The 22206-nt window shown below is 45.5% G+C and overlaps 1 protein-coding gene across 6 annotated transcripts; it reads left to right on the top strand.

Annotated features, from left to right (window-relative positions):
• Window positions 1-697: 697 nt before the first annotated feature.
• Window positions 698-21911, top strand: lrrfip1b (leucine rich repeat (in FLII) interacting protein 1b). Of its 6 annotated transcripts, XM_030409148.1 has the most exons (19): window positions 719-1511; window positions 4562-4648; window positions 6015-6032; window positions 6284-6331; window positions 8053-8097; window positions 9039-9089; window positions 9852-9929; window positions 10674-10709; window positions 10860-10985; window positions 11129-11299; window positions 11682-11774; window positions 12432-12524; window positions 14303-14395; window positions 14688-14820; window positions 20053-20102; window positions 20194-20311; window positions 20819-20898; window positions 21370-21474; window positions 21614-21911. In XM_030409148.1, exons 1-19 carry the CDS (start codon window positions 1422-1424, stop codon window positions 21722-21724), a joined length of 1626 nt encoding a protein of 541 aa, XP_030265008.1. In that variant the 5' UTR covers window positions 719-1421; the 3' UTR covers window positions 21725-21911. The 6 variants fall into 6 exon arrangements, with proteins under 6 accessions (XP_030265006.1, XP_030265007.1, XP_030265003.1 ...); XM_030409143.1 differs by lacking the exons at window positions 20053-20102; window positions 20194-20311; window positions 20819-20898; window positions 21370-21474; window positions 21614-21911 and adding an exon at window positions 15498-17943 and having other exon boundaries at window positions 699-1511; XM_030409144.1 differs by lacking the exons at window positions 9852-9929; window positions 20053-20102; window positions 20194-20311; ... (1 more) ...; window positions 21370-21474; window positions 21614-21911 and adding an exon at window positions 15498-17943 and having other exon boundaries at window positions 699-1511.
• Window positions 21912-22206: the final 295 nt, after the last annotated feature.

Below are 22206 nucleotides of genomic sequence, written 5' to 3'. Positions count from 1 at the left end.
AAACACAAAGTGTCCTCATGTTGTCTGTATGAATGTATTGATTTATTGACTGCTGCTTGTAAACTGGATGTTATTGATCTGTATTGATAATATTTGATGTTTATCGGATTTAAATCTTCAGTTTGATTTATTGATTACTGGTGAAGAAAAATACTGTGTCTCTGATCAATAAAGGAAATGATGAACTTTAGGGTGTCGAGTTATTGATTCTGCCAAAATAAAAGGACCAACTTGGATGCTTTTATTTTTATTTTGAAAGGGCTAATCGGAAACAGTATTCAGCTCTGCGAGTTAAAAAAATAAAAGACTGACAAACTGTAGAAAATCCTTCTCCTGTAGAAACTTTCAGAATAAAAGCATTTCTGATGACCTGTAATTGTTTGTATTCTTTCTTTATTTTTTTTTTTAATGAATTTTATATATTTTAGAAGTGAATTTATATTATTTCATTTATATTTTAATTATATTTTGGAGCTTTCACATAAAACGTTTAATGAATTAATTAATATGTGTTTTTATTTGTAAAGGACAGTGTTCCTGTGTGTGTGTGTGTGTGTGTGTGTGTGTGTGTGTGTGTGTGTGCCTGTGTGTGTGTGTGCGTGTGTATGTTTGTGTGTGTGTGCCTGTGTGTGTGCCTGGTATGTTGTGTGTGTGTGCCTGTGTATGTTTGTGTGTGTGTGCGTGTGTGTGTGTAACTTGACGGAGGGAACATCCGCCCCACCACAATAAAAGTCTTCTCCCTCCGCTGTCACACTGCGGACAATGTTGTCAGGTTGCGTTCACGGTCCGGTTCCAGCCCACCTGCGGCTCACCTGACAGCGTCACCTGTGTGTACTTCAGGGTCCCGGAGGAACCGGAACCCGGCGGATTAACGAGCTCTCCGGCCGCGTTCCCGACGCTGCGGTGACGGGTTGTTCTCAGCGTGATGTCACCGGAGGCAACCAGCAACCACCGCATCCACCGCACCCCCCGCATCCACCGCACCCCCCGCACCCCGCGGTGACTGATCGTCCCTGTCCTTCCTCCGTCGTGTCGGTCGGCGGCCGGCTAACGTTAGCTAGCTGACGGGATGAACGGCAGCCCGGCCCGCAGCCGCTCTGGACCCGGTCCGGCCGCAGAGTAGCGCCAGAACACATCACGTTTTATCTCGGACGGTTTTATTTGGTCTGTTTTCGCTTGTGGACACTCGGAGTTCGGATGTTCCCGACCACAGGAAGTCTCTCTGGACTGTTCGCCCCCCGCTAATAACCTCCAGAACCACGGAGACGTGGGGATCTCGAACCTCATTAGAAAAACCACAGTTTTTAGCCTCAAGCGGGATAGTTGAGTGTTTCTCCTGGTTCTGAGGACCGGGTCTGAATGTTCCGGACTACAGAAGACCTTTGTGGATCTTTCGGCTCCCGGTGAAACCCTCCTGCACCATGGGCACTCATGGACCGGGCAGGAAGAGGATCCCGAACCGGGAGAAGCTGACTGCCGAGGACGATGCTCTCAACCAGATCGCACGGGAGGTGAGGCTGCTCATCGATACTGTTATCGATCAGATTATTGGTTTGACGTGAAGGCGGTGACATGACAGCAGCAGACGGTGAGACAATGCGGAGAGTTCGGCTGCTGCAGGGTTTCACTGGGTCACTAAATCAGCTGAAATGTTAATGCAGTCTGCACCAGAAACACCTGTGAGGAGGGGGGCCAGGTAAACCCGCAGATCAATAGCCTACATGAAATATACAAATCAATTAACAATCAATAATCAGTTAAATGAAATGTGAATATAAAAAATAAATAAAGTTCTGAATGAAATATGGAAGACGATAAAAACTAAGACTAAAATAATGTAGCTGACAGGTGATCAATCACTCAGGTAACAATCAATCACACAGCACCAATTAGCCTATTTCTGCTTACATCATCAGATCTATATTTTGCTCTGCTTGTTTTATTGTTTGAATACTTTTATTTTTTTATATAAAATAAGAAATTATTTTATTTGTTTTGTTTTTATCCATTTTCACTTTGGTTGATTTTAGTGTTTGTTTTCTTAATTGATGAATCAACAGAACCTAATCAGATAATCAATATATTGTATTATGACTCCAGCATTATTCCAGGATGATTCCAGAATTATTCCAGAATTATTCCAGGATGATTCTAGGATGACTCCAGGATTATTCCAGGATGACTCCAGGATGATTCCAGAATTATTCCAGGATGACTCCAGGATGATTCCAGGATGACTCCAGGATGATTCCAGGATGATGTCAGTGTGGTGTGACTCCGCCCTCACAGATCAGCTCACCACTTTGATGACTGATCGATTGTTTCAGGCTCTGTTCTGATTTCTCTGATTGAGTTCTGCTGATCAAACATCTAATCACTAGATGAATGAGTTTTAATGAAAGTTCTGAAGACATCGACCTTCTCCAGCTCTGCTCCTCTAGTTGTATTCATCCTTCAGTTCTCTACACGGAGGGCTGATTCGACTCGTCCCTTTAGTAACTGCTTTCGATCACATCACAAGATCTTCCAGAGTGTGTGTCTTCTGATTGGCCGGCTACTTGGTGGGAGGTTGACTGATCCATATTGATTATTTATTATGTTATTATTATAGAGTACCTTACTGAAGTTCAACTTTGAGGTACTTCAGAACTCTTCTGCTCCGTCATGTAAAAACTTTAGTTCTTTATTCAGATAATCAATAACTATGTTCATCACATTAACCAGCTTGCAGCTCCGATCAGGTTTCAGATGTCTCAGTATTGTTTTTCTACATCAGGATGTCTCTGACAGTTGATTGGTTTTATAACGATGACATGAAACGAGCTGCACACGTCGGGTCAGAACCTGTCGGGTCAGAACCTGTCGGGTCAGAACCTGTCGGGTCACGTGACTGAGCAGGTAAACAGACTGAGAGCTCCGACTGGTTCAGTCACATTCATGCAGACTGTACCACAGAGAACACACACACACACACACACACAAATGACTGAGAGATAAAGTTCAATAACCGGGATCAATAACTCCCTCATCACAAACTGTCTCCGTCCAGCAGTGACAGCCGGTCACACAGGACACACTGGAATGTTGTTGTTGCTTAAATCATCACATTTTTCAATGGAGTCTGGTGTGAGTGACGGGCAGCAGTGACCTACTGGGAGAGCTGGCAACAGGCCAGCGTCTGTGTGTGTGTGTCTGTGTGTGTGTGTGTGTGTCTTTGTGTGTGTGTGTGTGTGTGTGTGTGTGTGTGTGTGTGTCTTTGTGTGTGTGTGTCTGTGACCTCCATCTGTTAATCCTCTGCATTAATCCTCATCTCAGCGTGACGGACTGACACAGATCTGAATCAAAGCATCAGCCTGTCTTTAACTCCTCAGCGTGTTGTTGACCAGCAGATCTTTGTCCGTTTGAATCTAAACTTTATTCATAGACCTCACAGACAAACTTCACAACACGAACACAACCAGAGGAAAGACATGAACACTGTGACACTCTGGAGAACTTGTTCTGTCCTCGTATGGAGGGACGGGCTCAGGTGTGTCGTTGTCATGACAATGGAGGGTGTGTCTCCTGGTATGAAGACAGGTGGACGGTTGACATTCCTCCTGTGCAGACTCAGACAGACAGGTAGACAGACAGGTAGACAGACAGACACCCCCTGGTGGAGGAACAGCAGACTGCATGAAACCATTACTGACGCATATCTGAATTTATATGACTAAATATACCGTATTGACCCGAATATAGGACGACCCCGATTATAAGACGACCCCTCTTTTCAAGACTAATCTTCAGAAAAAGACTCTGATAACCAAAATTCGTTGCTCAGTAACAAACTCACATACCCTCCTGTCAGTCTCTTGGAAGCGGCCGCTTAGAGGACCACGATAAGCTTTTCTCTTACTGTTAGCGTTTTCAGACGGTCTTTTTGGACCCGCCATCTTCGGACGTTACACTCCGTAACTCCATATTTCTTGGCTGGCTGACAGTTGTTTGGCGCCTCCGCTGCATTGATCACCATTATCTTAAAATCAGCATCATAGCTCCGCCTCAGATGTCTGTTAACTTGCCACACTTGATCCACTTTGCTCCGTAAAATCACCGCGTCTCTCCATTTTTCATCTCCTGTCACTTCTTCTCCGCTGTGATTGACAGATAACCGCAGCCACAGTGTCAGTGACGTCACTACAATAAGCTGGCGCCCTCTGCTGTTGAGGTCATGTAGCGACCCAGACAACTATCAGCATGTGTCAACGGTTAGACCCCGATTATAAGACGACCCCACTTTTTTATATAATTTTCATCGAAAAAAACCTCGTCCTATATTCGGGTCAATACAGTATATATATCTATATATATATACATATGACTAAATATATATATATATATATTTAGTCATATGTGTATGTATATATATATATATATATATATATATATATATATATATATATATATATATATATATATATATATTTAGTCATATATATCTTCAGATGGTTGATTTTGTATTGATTTGTGTGTGCTGATGATTATTGATCATCAATAATAATACTGATGTGTGTGACAGGCGGAGGCGAGGCTGGCAGCGAAGCGAGCAGCGAGAGCCGAGGCCCGAGAGATCAGAATGAAGGAGCTGGAGAAGCAACAGAAAGAGGTACGGAGGCTTTTATTCTGAAATCAACACACATCACACCCTGTCACCTGATTGGTCCACGGGGCTGAGCAGGCTTCATGATTGGCTCTTTACATTTCACACAGGGAAGCTGAGGAGTCACATGATGCTGTTGTTTTATTTAAATAGATCTCTGGTTTGTGTTTGTGGAACTAAAGCTCTGATTGGTCCTTTGAACCTGATGAGCTCCAGGTGAGTTCACCTGAGAGGTCAAAGGTCAGGCTGAGAGTGTGAATGTGCTTCAATCATCAGCGGGTCAGTCAGATGGTTGGGTGGTGTCTGGGTGGTGTTGGTCCTCAGCTCTCTCTGGTGAGTAACTTCATTATTGATATCAATACGACAACTGATGTTATTGATCGATGTGTTAGAATATGACGTCACGAGTTAATGAGATAAATCAGTCGACGCCTGCGATCAGAGCAGCTTCACCTCTGAGTTCAATCTCAGCAAACTTCTGTCACTGTAACACAGAGAGAAACCCGACCGAAGCTTTAAACTCTTTAAGCTGCTGTGACAAAGTTTAACAGAATAAAGGTTTAGATACATGTTTGAGTTTAAACTCAGCAGAGAGAGATAGAGAGATATTTGATATTATCGGTTATTATTAAAACTGTGAATCGATACAAACGTGTAAAATAAACAGACGATGTGTTTGAATCTGAGACCAGAGGAGCAGTTTAATGGGCTCTGACACGTCATATGATCACTGAAAGAAGAGAAAAGACGCTGATGGTTCTGATGGCTCTGATGGTTCTAATGGTTGTAGAACAGGCAGATTATTATCATGTGGGTGATTTTTCTGTCAGATTTATAAATGTGTGACTCTGATGTAACTTCTGACACACCATGATTGATGATTGATTACTATTATCTGATTAACAGCCTATAAACAATCAATAATGTGAAGTAATGAGACGACTGTGAGCGATGGCAGTGACGGCAGGACAGAACAGTGTTGACACAAATCGTCTTATTGATTATTGGCCACAGTTCAGCTGCAGTCAGTCTGAGTAGAGACACATCCTGCCTCGTCTCATCAGACGCTCTGTTGTCTCCACAACATGTTAACGAGTCTTCATCCTGACCAGCAATACAACTCTGTGGATGTGTTGATCACTGCTGATGAGGTCTGATGAGGTGTGATGAGGTCTGGGTCACATCTCAGTTCAGTGATTTAATACCTTCACTCTTCTTCTTCCTCCTCAATCAGTCCCGAGAGATTCATTGATCCTAACTGATATGTGAAGCATCCATTCAGTTTACTGTGGTTTCAGTCTGACCTCTGACCTCTGACCTCTGGTTTCTAAAGTCCCGTCTCTCCTCTTGTTTCTCCTCCCGCCTGCTGTAGCTGTTTCACAGCCACAAGGTACGACTGACTCCTCACTCCACCTTCAATCTTCACTGCTGTGTTTGTTTTCCTCCTCTGGGAGCTCCAGCCGGGCGGAGTTTACTGCGCAGAAGTCACGCTGAGCTCGTGGCCACAGGAAATGGTCATCTTACCTCTGCGCAGTACGCTCCGCCCACCTGCCACACCAAGGGGTTTAAAACAAACTCACCTGTTGTTCTCTTTGGTAATGTTTTCATCCTGTTCTAACGTGTCTCCTCCTCCTCCTGCAGAAGTATTATGGTCTGGATAATAAGTGGGGTCACATTGAACAGTGGATGGTAGGACTGCTCTTACACCTGTTAGCACTCTTCTAGACCCTAGAGGACTGTTCTAGACCCTAAAGGACTCTTCTAGACCCTAGAGGACTGTTCTAGACCCTAAATGACTCTTCTAGACCCTAGAGGACTGTTCTAGACCCTAAATGACTCTTCTAGACCCTAGAGGACTGTTCTAGACCCTAAAGGACTCTTCTAGACCCTAGAGGACTGTTCTAGACCCTAAATGACTCTTCTAGACCCTAGAGGACTGTTCTAGACCCTAAATGACTCTTCTAGACCCTAGAGGACTGTTCTAGACCCTAAATGACTCTTCTAGACCCTATAGGACTGTTCTAGACCCTAGAGAACTCTTCTAGACCCTAGAGGCCTCTTCTAGACCCAAGAGAACTCTTTTAGACCCCAGAGGCCTCTTCTAGACCCAAGAGAACTCTTCTAGACCCTAGAGGCCTCTTCTAGACCCTAGAGGACTGTTCTAGACCCAAGAGAACTCTTCTAGACCCTAGAGGCCTCTTCTAGACCCTAGAGAACTCTTCTATACCCTAGAGGACTGTTCTAGACCCAAGAGAACTCTTCTAGACCCAAAAGAACTCTTCTAGACCCTAGAGAACTCTTCTAGACCCTAGAGGACTGTTCTAGACCTTAGAGGCCTCTTCTAGACCCAAGAGAACTCTTCTAGACCCTAGAGAACTCTTCTAGACCCTAGAGGACTGTTCTAGACCCTAGAGGCCTCTTCTAGACCCTAGAGAACTTATCTAGACCCTAGAGAACTTTTCTAGACCCTAGAGGACTGTTCTAGACCCTAGAGAACTCTTCTAGACCCTAGAGGCCTCTTCTAGACCCTAGAGAACTTATCTAGACCCTAGAGAACTCTTCTAGACCCTAGAGGACTCTTTTATGCTCTATAGGACTTTATAAGTCTCTATAGGACTCTCCTGGACTCTTGTGGTCTGTGTACGAGCTGCTCTCTGACTCATGAAGACCTTGTATCTGTTAAATGATTTGATGATTTGTGTGGTCAGCTGTGACCTTTGACCTTCGTGCTTGAGGTCAGAGGTCAGACCAAGTCCTGCTGACCCAGCTCCTCCCTGGGACGGGTCCAGTTCCAGCTGTTGAAGAGGTTTTCATGTGTCGGTCTGCAGACGTGCATGAAGCAGCATGTTGTTGTTGTTGTTGTTGTTGTGTTTCACTGCTGATGTTTGTTTGTTCTGCACGAGCTCAGACAGACTCACACCTGGATTAACTGTGTGTAATCCACGCCTCCCGCTCCTCCTGCTCCTTGTCCTCCTGCTCCTCCACCTGCATGTTTAATGTTGTTTACAGTTAATCTTTATAAATTCATCTTCTCTCTTGTTTTTGTCTGATTATTTAGTTTAATTAAAGCAGATTTTATTGTCATCATTTTCTGATTGAATGAAGAACTTAATTTTTTTTATTGATATTTAATTTAACTTTTGGATTTATTTTGAACACATTTCACGCTGACATCTTTTATTTTGAAGGTGTGTGTTTTGGGGCTCACTGATGACATGATCTGCACCCTTTGCACACACTGACGCCCTCAGTCATGTCTGACAGGAGCGTCAGCTGCATGTGTGTTATGTCCCTGAGCGTGTCTGTCAGGAGTGTGTGTTGATGACAGAGCTGTCAGTCAGCTGCTCTTCTTCTTCTACAGTTTCAGCTCTTTGACTTGTCTGTTGTCTTTCTTCTTCGTGGCCTTTCAGGAGGACAGTGAGCGGTACTCTCGCCACTCACGGAGACACACTTCGGTCTGTATCTGTCACTCTTCACTCTTCTACTTCTTCCTGCGTAGTCTCTGTTACTTCCTGTTCAGTCTCTGTTACTTCCTGCTCAGTCTCTGTTACTTCCTGTCCAGTCTCTGTTACTTCCCGCTCAGTCTTTGTTGCTTCCTGCTCAGTCTCTGTTACTTCCCGCTCAGTCTTTGTTACTTCTTGCTCAGTCTCTGTTACTTCCTGCTCAGTCTTTGTTACTTCCTGTTCAGTCTCTGTTACTTCCTGCTCAGTCTTTGTTACTTCCTGCTCAGTATTTGTTACTTCCTGTTCAGTCTTTGTTACTTCCTGTTCAGTCTCTGTTACTTCCTGCTCAGTCTTTGTTACTTCCTGTTCAGTCTTTGTTACTTCCTGTTCAGTCTCTGTTACTTCCTATCCAGTCTCTGTTACTTCCCGCTCAGTCTTTGTTGCTTCCTGCTCAGTCTCTGTTACTTCCCGCTCAGTCTTTGTTACTTCCTGCTCAGTCTCTGTTACTTCCTGCTCAGTCTTTGTTACTTCCTGTTCAGTCTCTGTTACTTCCTGCTCAGTCTTTGTTACTTCCTGCTCAGTATTTGTTACTTCCTGTTCAGTCTTTGTTACTTCCTGTTCAGTCTCTGTTACTTCCTGCTCAGTCTTTGTTACTTCCTGTTCAGTCTTTGTTACTTCCTGTTCAGTCTCTGTTACTTCCTATCCAGTCTCTGTTACTTCCTGTTCCCGTGCTGATCAGATATAAAAAAATGACTGCGTGCAACATGGTTCAGCATGTGACAGCACACTGATAAAAGTTATGGTGTTGGACCTCAGAGGTTCTGATAAAGAGTTTACAAGTGTTATGAAGTGACAGGAAGAAACTCCTGCAGATCCAGGACCAGGAGCAGAGTGGTGGATGTGGTGTCAGTGTGTGTGTGTGTGTGTGTGTTAAACTGTCTGTGTGTTTGCAGATGTCAGATGACGAGGAGAAGATGTCTGTGGGCAGCCGGGGAAGCTTCAGGGTGAGTCTGAACACCTGACACAGCTTCTCTCTCGTGTCCATCTGTGATCTATAACTCATCAATAACACAAATCAATAAAGTAAAAGAAGACAAAGACTTTCAGCGGGATCAGAGTGACACACACCACCTGATCTATAATCAATAACAGCTGAGTCTGGTCTGTTACTCTCATCTGCAGACCTCAGTGCTGTTTACTGACGCTCCTCGCTTTCTCAGCTACAGGGTCGGTGTCTGACATCACTTCCTGTCTGTAGAATGTGCTGTCAGTAGGTGTCACACAGGTGGAGGTAGATCAGTAGCAGGTGGTGACGTGATGTAGACGTGTAGCTGAAGACAACTTCACTTTTTACTGACCTGTAAGAAAATCAGTCCTAAATCTAAACAATCATTTCAGCTGTAGAATGAAATCATTCAACATGAAACACACAAAATATATTTTGTGTGTTAAATGTTTATCTCTTTAAGAAGTCCCGCCCACAGAGCAGCTCTGATTGGCTGGCTACTATCAGCCTGACCAGTCAGAGCTCTCTCTGTTCCATCTTTAGTTTTAGTGGTTTGGATGAACTGATATAAAAGCTGCAGATGATCATTAATTTCATTATTGATTAACATGACGCGAAAATAAGTTTAACTTTCATCAATAATTTAAACTCACTAACACTAGCCCTTCTGCTCTTGTCCTGTTCTTTTCTCTTTATCTACTCTTTTCCTTCCTCCTTCCTCCTTCCTGCTCCTCCTCCCTCCCCCCTCCTCCTCCCCCAGCCTTCAGACTACAGTGGGTTTTTGGGCTCCAGCTCTCGGGCCTCCTCCAGGGCCAGTTCAGCTCGTGCAAGCCCAGTGGTGAGCTCTTGTCTCTGTGTGTGTGTGTGTGTGTGACCGTGCCCTCCTCTCTCTCCTTGTTCTCCTCTTCCTGTCATGTTTCTATTAACACTTGATGGATCAATAAGTTCCACATTGGCCAAGTGTCTGTTTCAAACTGCAGCATCAGTCAGTCAGTGTGTAAGACGCAGTCTGTGAGTCAGGTGTGTGTGTGTGTGTGTGTGTGTGTGTGACCGTGCCCTCCTCTCTCTCCTTGTTCTCCTCTTCCTGTCATGTTTCTATTAACACTTGATGGATCAATAAGTTCCACATTGGCCAAGTGTCTGTTTCAAACTGCAGCATCAGTCAGTCAGTGTGTAAGACGCAGTTTGTGAGTCAGGTGTGTGTGTGTGTGTGACCGTGCCCTCCTCTCTCTCCTTGTTCTCCTCTTCCTGTCATGTTTCTATTAACACTTGATGGATCAATAAGTTCCACATTGGCCAAGTGTCTGTTTCAAACTGCAGCATCAGTCAGTCAGTGTGTAAGACGCAGTCTGTGAGTCAGGTGTGTGTGTGTGTGTGTGTGTGTGTGACCGTGCCCTCCTCTCTCTCCTTGTTCTCCTCTTCCTGTCATGTTTCTATTAACACTTGATGGATCAATAAGTTCCACATTGGCCAAGTGTCTGTTTCAAACTGCAGCATCAGTCAGTCAGTGTGTAAGACGCAGTTTGTGAGTCAGGTGTGTGTGTGTGTGTGTGTGTGTGTGTGTGTGTGTGTGTGTGTGCAGGTGGAGGAGCGGCCTGACAGAGACTTCCTGGATAAAGTGAGTAACCTTCTTCTCTTTGTTCTCTGCTTCCAGGTCAAAAACATCAAAGCTCTTTATGCTGTTGTAATAAAGTTACGTAGGTTTGAACAAGTGTGCTGAGGAACATTAGATGAAGATGTTTCTGCTCCTCCTCTTCCTCCTCCTCAGGGTTCGAGGACGGCCTCCACTCTCTCCGCCGCCACACTTGCTTCTCTGGGCGGAGCTTCGTCTCGCAGAGGCAGCTGTGACACGTCGTTCTCCGTGGAGACGGAGGCATCAATCAGAGACATGAAGGTAATCTATTACTTTACAGAAAAAGAATACAGTTGTTATTCTCATGATTCCGTCAGAATAACGACATCGGTTTATTTTTAAGGATGATGATGACGACGATGACGATGGTGTGTGTGTGTGTGTGTGTGTGTGTGTGTGTTGAGGACTCTCTGGCCGAGGTGGAGGAGAAGTACCGTAAGTCGATGGTTTCTAACGCTCAGCTGCACAACGAGAAGTCGACTCTGATGTATCAGGTGGAAACTCTGAGGGAGGAGCTGAGTGACATGGAGGAGCTGCTGTGGGAGTCACGGCGACACTGTGACAACACCAGCAAGGTCAGAGGTCACACAGAAAACACCACTGGTGGGAGTCAAAGACAGCCGGTGCTGAGAAGTTCTGGTTGTGGGTTCGCTTTGTAGCAGAATCTGGTGTGAAGAAGTTTGGTGGGGTTATGTGTAGAAGATATCTGGTGCTGAGAAAGTTTTGGTTGTGGGTTCTGTTGTAGAAGAAGTCTGGTGCTGAGAAGCTCTGGTTGTGGGTTCTGTTGTAGAGAATCTGGTGCTTGAATTCTGGTGTGGGGTCTGTGAGAAGAATTGGTGTGAGAAGTGGGTTGTGGGGTTCTGTTGTAGAAGAATCTGGTGCTGAGAAGTTCTGGTTGTGGGTTCTGTTGTAGAAGAATCTGGTGCTGAGAAGTTCTGGTTGTGGGTTCTGTTTCAGGAGTTGGAGCGCGAGCGTCAGGCTCACAGTGTTCTTCAGTTCCAGTTCACAGAGATGAGAGAGACTCTGAGACAAACGGACGAGCTTCTGACGGTCAGTTCAGCACTCATCTATTGATCAATTGGTTTATTGATTTAGTTCTGTAGTATCTCACAAAGTGGAAAACGGAAACAATAGAGATGTGAATACACCCGATAAATGTTGGAGTAATGCATATATACATAAATACATATGTTCCATTTTATAAACTTATAAGTGGAAACATTTATGTTCAATATCATTTTGGGGCATTTGATTAGTTAATTAATTAGATTATTAAGTTACTGATCAAACATTTTAATTTTATAAGAATACATAGTTTTTTACATGATGATCTTCACATCTCACATGAAGATCAAAATTAACCCTGTCAGTGTGAATCACAGCTGATGGATCACAGGTAATATTTGATCTATCTCAGCTTACATCTTCTAACAGGCGTTCAGATTACAGGTTGTTGACCAGTGTGTGACTGCAGCAGCTGCTCCATCATCAGACTGCCAGAGACTTGGAGATGAATCATCATCCTCTGAGTGTCCACATGTGAACGTTTCCACCACAGAAGAAGAGGAACACTCTACTCAGTGTCTCTGTCCTTCTCAGTTTAGTTGGTGAACTGAGCCTTTAATGCAGTTTATACTAACCTTCTTCTTCTTCTTCTTCTTCTTCTTCCTTCCTCCTGCTCCCTCTCTGGTTCACCTCCCTCCTCAGGAGGTGTCTGATCTGCGGCTGAAGAGCAGCTCGTACTGTCAGGAGGTCTCTGACCTGCAGGAGGTCCTGCAGTGGAAAGAGAAGAAGATGGCGGTATGACCAGAGTCAGAGAGAGTCAGAGAGAGTCACAGAGAGTCACAGAGAGTCACAGAGAGTCACAGAGAGAGTCAGAGAGAGTCACAGAGAGAGTCAGAGAGAGTCACAGAGAGTCACAGAGAGTCACAGAGAGTCACAGAGAGAGTCAGAGAGAGTCACAGAGAGTCAGAGAGAGTCACAGAGAGAGTCAGAGAGAGTCAGAGAGAGTCACAGAGAGAGTCACAGAGAGAGTCACAGAGAGTCACAGAGAGAGTCACAGAGAGTCAGAGAGAGTCAGAGAGAGTCAGAGAGAGTCAGAGAGAGAGTCAGAGAGAGTCACAGAGAGTCACAGAGAGAGTCACAGAGAGTCACAGAGAGTCACAGAGAGAGTCACAGAGAGTCACAGAGAGTCAGAGAGAGTCAGAGAGAGTCACAGAGAGAGTCAGAGAGAGTCAGAGAGAGTCACAGAGAGAGTCACAGAGAGTCACAGAGAGTCACAGAGAGTCACAGAGAGAGTCACAGAGAGTCACAGAGAGAGTCACAGAGAGTCACAGAGAGTCACAGAGAGAGTCAGAGAGAGTCAGAGAGAGTCACAGAGAGAGTCACAGAGAGTCACAGAGAGAGTCAGAGAGAGTCACAGAGAGAGTCACAGAGAGAGTCACAGAGAGTCACAGAGAGTCACAGAGAGTCAGAGAGAGTCACAGAGAGAGTCAGAGAGAGTCACAGAGAGAGTCAGAGAGAGTCACAGAGAGTCACAGAGAGAGTCACAGAGAGTCACAGAGAGTCACAGAGAGAGTCACAGAGAGTCACAGAGAGTCACAGAGAGAGTCAGAGAGAGTCACAGAGAGAGTCAGAGAGAGTCACAGAGAGAGTCAGAGAGAGTCACAGAGAGAGTCACAGAGAGAGTCACAGAGAGAGTCAGAGAGAGTCACAGAGAGAGTCACAGAGAGTCAGAGAGAGAGTCACAGAGAGAGTCAGAGAGAGTCACAGAGAGTCACAGAGAGTCAGAGAGAGTCACAGAGAGAGTCAGAGAGAGTCACAGAGAGAGTCAGAGAGAGTCACAGAGAGAGTCACAGAGAGAGTCAGAGAGAGTCACAGAGAGAGTCACAGAGAGTCAGAGAGAGAGTCACAGAGAGAGTCACAGAGAGAGTCTCAGAGAGAGTCACAGAGAGAGTCACAGAGAGAGTCACAGAGAGTCACAGAGAGTCAGAGAGAGTCAGAGAGAGTCACAGAGAGTCAGAGAGAGTCAGAGAGAGTCACAGAGAGAGTCACAGAGAGTCACAGAGAGTCACAGAGAGTCACAGAGACTCAGAGAGACTCAGAGAGTCAGAGAGAGTCACAGAGAGAGTCAGAGAGAGTCAGAGAGAGAGTCACAGAGAGTCAGAGAGAGAGTCAGAGAGAGAGTCACAGAGAGAGTCACAGAGAGAGTCAGAGAGAGTCACAGAGAGAGTCACAGAGAGTCACAGAGAGTCAGAGAGAGTCACAGAGAGAGTCAGAGAGAGTCAGAGAGAGTCACAGAGAGTCACAGAGAGAGTCAGAGAGAGTCACAGAGAGTCACAGAGAGTCACAGAGACTCAGAGAGTCAGACAGTCCAAGTGTCACAGAGTCAGAGTCATATATGAATATAGATGTCTGCTACAGGGTTAGCATTATAACTGTGTCTGTAAATATTTCTATATATTTCACTTTTCTTCTGTATCTGCTCCTCCTCCTCCTCCTCTTCCTCCTGCTCCTCCTCCTGCTGCTCCTCCTGCTCTTCCTGCTGCTCCTCCTGCTCCTCCTCCTGGTCCTTTCAGGCGTTAGAGAGACAGAAAGAAATCTCCGACATGGTTCTGGTCGAGCGTGACGGGCTCAGAGGCGAGGTGGTCCGACTCAGAGATTTATTGAAGGTACTCAGAGGAGGAATTTGTGACGTCACTTCCTGTACCTGTGTGATGTCACAAACATCATCAGCATCACTCACCTGAATACTCATGAACACTCAGGAGAGAAACTTCACCAGAATCATCTGTTAGTTCTGATCCGCAGTTGATAATAAACCTTCTTCTAAAGTTTTAACTAACTTTGACTCAGTGAGGCGAACAAGGTCGCTGCCTCCACCTGTGTGATGTCACCACACGTCAGAACCCACTGACCGGACTTTATTGACCACTGACGGCTTCCTGGTTTTCTTTCAAACAGAAACATGGAGTGGAAGTCCCTCTTGAGGTCTCAACCAATGGGGAGCCGGGACGGGGCGAGGATGATGTCAGCACAGAATCTGTCGCCCGATTGGCTCAGGAGCCAACTCATGGAGGCAGAGAGAGCATGCTTGGTAAGAGCATATCAAAGCTCCTTTAGATTCACTGAATGAATGATCAGAAATCATTGATTAATGTATCATCATATAAAAACTGTGACACCAGATGGAAGCTGACTGTCAGCAGAGGAACACAAAACTTCACACAAGACTTTTTCATCTTTAAATTGTGATTTCTTGTCAAGTTATTGAATTTAATTGATTTGTTTGAGTCAAAGTGATCAAACATCCATCAAACCTGAAATTTAAAATCAACGTGAGGATCAATGTTTATTAGATTAAATCCGGATTATGAGCCAGATGATCAGTTTTCATACATGAATTATGAATTAAAGGAACGTTAAATTGGGATTAAAAATTAAAAGTCGGTCAGTAAAGTAAGTTTACAAGCTGAATCTTTTATTTAGTCGTTTCTATCACGATCTATTTTTTCTTTTTGAATTCAGAAACACTTACAAACGTGTGTGTGTTGCTGTGTGTGTTTGAATGTTTGAGTCTTTGATAATAATAATTTTATTAACGATTCTTAATCAATAAGTTACTTCGATCATCCGAGTGTCTAACACCTGCACGTCCTCCTGCTGAAGCCTCCCAGTGATCAGGATGTTGATTCTTCTCTCCTCCGGTCCGTTCGGGTTCATTCACACCTTCTTTTACGTCTTTAACGAGTCGACTGCTCTTCCACCTTTCAGGGAAAGTTGGCGAGCAGCAGCCAGCAGAGGGCAGCAAACCTCCAGCGGACGACGTGAGGCGCGATCGCTGTTGGATTTATAAACGTCTCCGGTCACCAAACAGAACTTCCAGCAGCAAAACCAAACCGGACACTTTGAGGTCAGAGAAACAGGTCGGAGAGACACGAGACAGAACCCAGAACCGTCCGGGCAGAACCAAGGGCACAAGAAAACTACCAAGAAACAACAGAGGAGAAAAGGAGCCGAACAAGAACTTCCAGATCAGACAGGAAATGAATCCTTCGTTTAGAAATGACGCCATTAAAAAACAGCCAGGAGCTGCGAGAAAAGCTGCCATCGCCCGATCGGCTGCTGGTGATCCGGACTTCGAAGGCAGAACAGAACCTGAAGCCTCGAACCGGGACGAGCTCCTGACTCACGACTCTTCTGACAGCCACATATCTATAACGCAGCTGCATCCAACTGAAAATCAGTTAGTAGATTCAGTTTCAGCTGCTCGCAGAACTTCTGCTGAAAAGGTCAACAGATCCAGACTTGTTCCACCTCGACCCGCAAAAGACATGATCCTGGACAACAAGGCGGTGGTGTCCAGTCTCATGGCTGCTGCCGCGAGCTGCTGCAGGGATGGAGATTCAGCCAGCAGTGTGAGCTGTCAGCAGAGAGAAGCAGCGTCTCCCTCGTCTGTGGACCGTCTGAGAGATCATGAACGTGTTGACACAATCACTGGAGGAACGTCGGATCTACCTGAGAAGATTCAGAACGGGAGGATCGATGAAGCTGACCCAGTTGGAGAAGCTGTTCAGGTTGAAGACAAATCTCCTGAACGTGTCGAACGTTACGACCAGACAGAAACCTCGGTGTCATCGAGTCCGTCCCTGCTTGTCCCGGTGCCGGTGCTGAAGGACTGGAGCGGTTTGGAACAGACGATTCAAAGCCTTCTGAGAGGGTTTGTTGAAAATCAACGTTTTGCTGATGAAATCTTGAGAGTTTTTCCAGCAGTACCAGAATCTCTCAGCCAGTGGATTTCAGAGTTGGAGGAGAAGCTGAAGATCATCACAGAAAACGTGTCAGATCAGCCTGATGCAGTTAACCAAGAACCAACCGGTCCGAGCAGAACACCAGAAGATCCAGAACGTGTTGAACAGAGTCCTGCTGGACCTCCTGCAGCCATCAGAGACCGTCCAGTGTCAGGGAGGAGTGAAGCGGAGGAGGTACCGCCTCAGACTAACCTCTCCACGAACTCAGGAAACGTTTGTGTAGATGTTCAAGATCCTCCAAACGTGGACCAGGGAGCAACAGGAAGTACCTCAGACTCCATGTTTTGTATTTCTGACCTTCAGGTGGAGGTCACCGAATCCTCTGGGGACGGTACAGTTGACGTCAAAGAGGAAAGGCGAAGTGACCCGATGGTGCCGGGCTGCTCTGAGGATTTCATCGTGGTTGAATCTAACTTCTCCGAGTCTGAGTGTGACTTGAAGGGTTTGGTGGACTCGAGGAGTCCGGAGGAAAAGGAGGACAGACAGATTGTTCAAGGCTGCCATGTTGTTTCGGCCGAAGAAGATGTCGAGGAGCAACAAAAAATCCATCGAACGTTATCAACCAACTCTCACGCGGCCCAAATTTCAAAGATCAGACGACTCATAGAAACAACAGCAGATGAAATCAAGGCGATGGCTGTTCCAGAGTTAGTGCTGCTGCGTTTACAACGAGGGAGAACTGTCGACAAGTCCACGTGGTGGACGAGCGAGGACCTGGAGGAGCCGTCGGCTGAAGACGTGGACAGCTGTGAGGAGGTGGACGAGGAGGCAACACAACAACATGGCCGACCTGCAACCGAGGTCGTCGTCGAAGATGTCGAAGTCATTCCGGTGGCGAGCGGCGTCAAATTCCAGAGAGGACGCACGAGAGTCAGTCCAGACGGCAGGAAAGACAAACACGACTCTGACTGCAAGATTTCATGATTCAGCGAGACGTCGTCAGTGACGTTAATGGAACTGAAGTCGTTAACTTATCCTGTCAGAACCTCTGAAGCTCCGGACCAACACTTACAGCTTGTGTGTAAAGGTGAAGTTAAAGTTTTACAGGCTTTTTCCTGTTGAACGTTCAAACAGGACGAACGTGGATTCATGTCAGATCAGCAGAAACTGTTTCTTAGAATCATTTTATAAACATAAAGTCTTTAAACAAACCTGCAGAAGAAGTTCTGAATCCTTCCTGAGCCGACGTCTTCTGTTTGAGCTGAGCCGGGAAATGAAATCATTTTCTATCACTGATGTGTCTGTTTTCTCCTGGCAGCCATGTTGATTCATTCACCGTGTGGTTTATTGTTTCATATCACTGTCAGCATGTGTCCAGTCACTGAGACGTTCTTCAGTGAAATCAGCCTTTACAGACATTAGAAACTGTGTTGAGTTTTACATTTCAACAATAAAATCTTTTATATTGACTCTGTGTGTAATTGACAGTGTGAAGCTGTCCAGCATTGTACAGGTCCAGTCTGTAAGGGACTGAGGAGGTGGTGTTGGTGCTCAGAGGGAGTCGGATGCTTCAGTGGTTCACTTGTTTGTTCTGAGACACATCAGAACTTTTGTTTGGTGTTCAGTGAATAAACACACGTCACAGTCTGTCTGCCTTGTGTTGATCACTGCATCACTGCCGCTCTTCATATTTGAATATTCTCATGTTTCATCAGTTCATACTGTAAACACTGAACATGTCAGAATTTATTTACAATTTCAGAAGAAACCATTTAAAAATAGTAGAACCTGTAATTTTATATTTATCATTTTAATTGTAAGAAACTTGAACCAACAAGAGGAAAGAATCAGTAAAAGCCGTTCAGTGAAGGAACCAGCTGTGAGTCCACATGTGACCCGCTGGTTCGGTTCTGACCAACACTGCAGCCAACAGCTGCTGACGTCACATCCAGACTCAGAACAGCCGGATCGTCACGTTGACAGTCATCACATGTTCTGATCGGTCCAGTTCTTTCATTGTTGATCAATCTGTTGATTACTCTCTTGATTGATCAGTTAGTTGTTCGTACAGAAGAGGATCAGTGCAGCTGTAAAACATTAGGAAAAAAATTCAAACAAGAAATGTTGAGAAAAAAAGTGTAAAGTTAGAGTTATCATACCGTAAAATACCAAATAATAGTCGGGGCGTGTATTGGTTTCAATCACTGAACAGACCAGGCGGCAATTTGGGACAGACGTTAATTCCTTCATCTCAAAAATCCGGGATGAAAATGTCCCAAACTTCTCCAGCTTCTCTGTGAATTCTCCGGCATCCTGCTGGGCAATAGTTGTCTTCTGCAGGTGAAGTTGTTGTGGCGGAGGAAACGATTCAGCCAACCAGCACTCGCTGCAAACTCCTCATCTCTGCTGTCACTCATGGTGGTGTACATTTGTTTCTCCATCGCCCTGATCATTTTGTGGGACACTCTCTCGTGGTGTGTCCGTTTGCTGATAACTCATCCCCGCATGTTTATCTCAGGCTCCTCGCTCGCCGTCTTCCTCCCTCCAGCAGGCAGCCTGGCCCTGTTGCTGTCCTCCTCAGACAGACGCTCAAGCTCCGTTTCTCTCACTCTCTTGTGGTCGACAGAGAAACATCTAGCGGCTGCTTCTCCCGAGTTTTCCTCTGCATATTTTATGACAGAAAGTTTGAATTTCAAGTCATACTTTTTATTGTTTTGCTGCACCGGAGCCATGGCGATCATTAATGTGATACTGACTGACAGAAAGCAGCATAACACGTAAAAAGGCGAAGAAGAAAAACATGCAGTGTCAGTGGTCATGTTTTCTTCCTTGATTAAAAAATATTAAAAATAAAAATCACACCCGGCATTTATTTGGAACCTGGCGATTATTTATCCAAATATACACCTGCACCCGGTGTTTAAAGGGACCCTGCGGTTAATTGAAACCCGGCTATTATTTGGTAATATACGGTACATTTACACCCGCTCTGTACGCCAGATTCATCTGCAGCCTGGACGCGGAGTGCTGTGTGTCTCCTCTCTGCTCTGACTGCAGGCTGGACTGCTGCGCGAGGTACTGAGAGACTGACCGCCTGTCAGTGCTTTTGGACGGGGGAGGGACTCACGGCAGCACCCGCTGCTCGTTGAGCACAGTAACTGCAGAGTGATACGTGCTTTCAAGTCAGAGTCTCCAAACACCACAAAAGTCTCTAGATTCGTCGGTAGTCACTTTTGACAAAAAAAGTCGCAAGAAGGATGATTTGTTTGTGTGGTGTAATAGTCCAACCACTTGCATTTTGACATGGGGGGAATTTTCGTGATTTCTTTTTTTCCCTCCCATCTTGTAGCCTACCCGGCCCCCCAGGGGGGCGGGCCCCACCGGTTGAGAACCACTGCTCTAGAGAAACGTCCTCAGTAAAGTTTAATCAGTATCACGATGATCGATCGGCTCGTCAGATGAAGCTGTGCTGCTGTGTTTCTGTTCCTCATCGATACGTCCTGCTGACAAAGTGATTATTGAATATTGTATTGTATTGTATTGTATTGTGTATCATCATGTTTAACGTTGTGTTTCAGAGCTGCGGCTGAAGAAGCTGTTTGAGGAAAGAGAGAGTTTACAGGATCAGGTGAGTCCAGACTCAAACTGAGGATTCAAACCAGCCGTCTGAACCAAACACTGATTTAACTTTAACCCGTCACATGAACGTTTGTGAGCAGGTGAGGCTGCTCAGGTCTCAGCTGGACCAGAGGCAGAAGACCGGGACAGACGGAGTCCACAATCCAGAGGGGGGCGGGCTGGAGAACGGGATGGACTCTCATCTTCTGGACCTGCAGAGTGAGTTCTGCCTCGTCTTCATCCTCCCTATTTATGATCTCTCTCTTCGTTCTCATCTCGTCTGTTCCTCCTTTTTGTCTTTGACTTGTTGGTTGCCGTCTTCACGTCTTTACGTCTTTGTTTTCTTTGTTTTCATCCTCAGCTTCATTGTTCACTTTTGTAACTTGTCATCCCCTTCGTCTTTTTGCCTTCTTTTTCAACTTTGCTTCCTTTTTCAGCGCTTCCTCTTCCTCGCTGTCGTCTTTTCTTTGTCTGTTCTCCACCTTCGTCTTCTAGTTTTCACCTGACGTCATGTTTGTCTCGTCTACATCGTCATCCTGAATTTGTCCTCATCTCCTCTCACATCGTTTTCTTTTTCTCATCTTGATCTCTGAAACTTTTCTCATGTCGTCTTTTTCCCTCGTGAAATTTGGAATCAACACGTAAACAATAAAGTTCCTCATGACACAGATGTTTCTGTCATATGTAAACAACTTTCATATTTTCAATGTGTTTTATTCCCTCCAGGAGACGCCAACAGACAAATGAGCGAGCTGAAGTTCAAACTGGTGAAGTCTGAACAGGAAGTCACCACTCTGGAACAGAATGTGAGTCACTGCTTCACCTTCACAGAGAAAACAGCGTCATCAGCATATATATTATGTATTTCATCAAACTGTGGGAAGAAATGATGTTAGCAGTAAAAGCAGCTTCATGAAAGTAGTCGTACTTTCAAACTTCATTCAGAGACGGATTTGTTCTTAATGTATCGATGAAACATGATTTTATTTTTTCTTCAACGTTCCACGAAGGTTTTATTTCCTAATGAAACTCTAAAAGTCACATCCTCAATGACCGATTGTGATTGTTGACAGAGTTCAGGGTCGGCGGAGGTAAAGACGCCTCGTCAGTCTCACGGCTGTAATTTAACAGTGAATGTTAGAAAGCACTGTGAGAATAAATGAGACGGTCGAACACAAACAGCCGCTCTGTTGAGCAAACAGGAAGTAGAGCGACAGCACTTTCATGAAGAAGAAGACGCTCTCTGACGCCGCGTCGCTGTTGTGTTTCTACCTCAGGTGATCCGACTGGAAGGTCAGGTGACTCGGTACAAGTCGGCAGCAGAAAATGCCGAGAAGATCGAAGACGAGCTGAAAGTGGAGAAGAGGAAACTTCAGAGAGAGGTTTGAGTTTCACTTCATGTTTTTAAATCTGTGTCTGATTCAATCTAACAGATTTTATTGTTTGGCAAAAATAAGTTTGTCCGCAACCGACAGAATGAAGCAGTTACAGGATCGGACCTCTTCCTCTTTTGTCCTACAGCTCCGCTCGGCTCTGGACCGGATCGACGAGCTGGAGGCGAGTAACAGCCACCTGTCCAAACGTCTGGACAAGATGAAGGCCAACCGCAACGCCCTGCTGGCCCAGCAGTGACGCTGCGTCCTTGGACGACCGACGGACGGACAGACAATCAGCGCTTGTTTTTACTCTGCATGCAGCACCAGACGGGTGGAGCTAGCTGAGCTGGAAACAAACCAAAAACTCAATCAATCAATCAATCAATCACTCACTCATGGACACGTGGAATGTAGCTCTGTGATCCGGTGCCGTGGAGACAGACGGGTGGAGTTTAGCGATCGTCCGTCCTTAACTGAGAAGACAAGACTCTTTACAGACAGACAAAGTGCTCGACGGGCCAAAATAAACAGAATTTAAATCTTCAAGATTTAATGAACTGAATAAATCTGACCCGCCTCCACCTTTAAAGTCCTGATGTGTTAAACTCCACCCGCCGGGCCCTCCTGGTGTCTGAAACAAACTCTACATCTGCAGTCAGCTGCTCCGTTGGTGTGAACTGTGGCACTACCTCTCCTCCAACACACGGGGGCGCCGCCTCCCTCACAGACTCCACTACA

Source organism: Sparus aurata, chromosome 24 (assembly GCF_900880675.1).
Source record: "Sparus aurata chromosome 24, fSpaAur1.1, whole genome shotgun sequence".
In the NCBI taxonomy this organism is placed as follows: Eukaryota; Metazoa; Chordata; class Actinopteri; order Spariformes; family Sparidae; genus Sparus; species Sparus aurata.
Note: the sequence above shows the minus strand (reverse complement) of the source record. Positions and strands in the feature narration are given on the sequence as shown.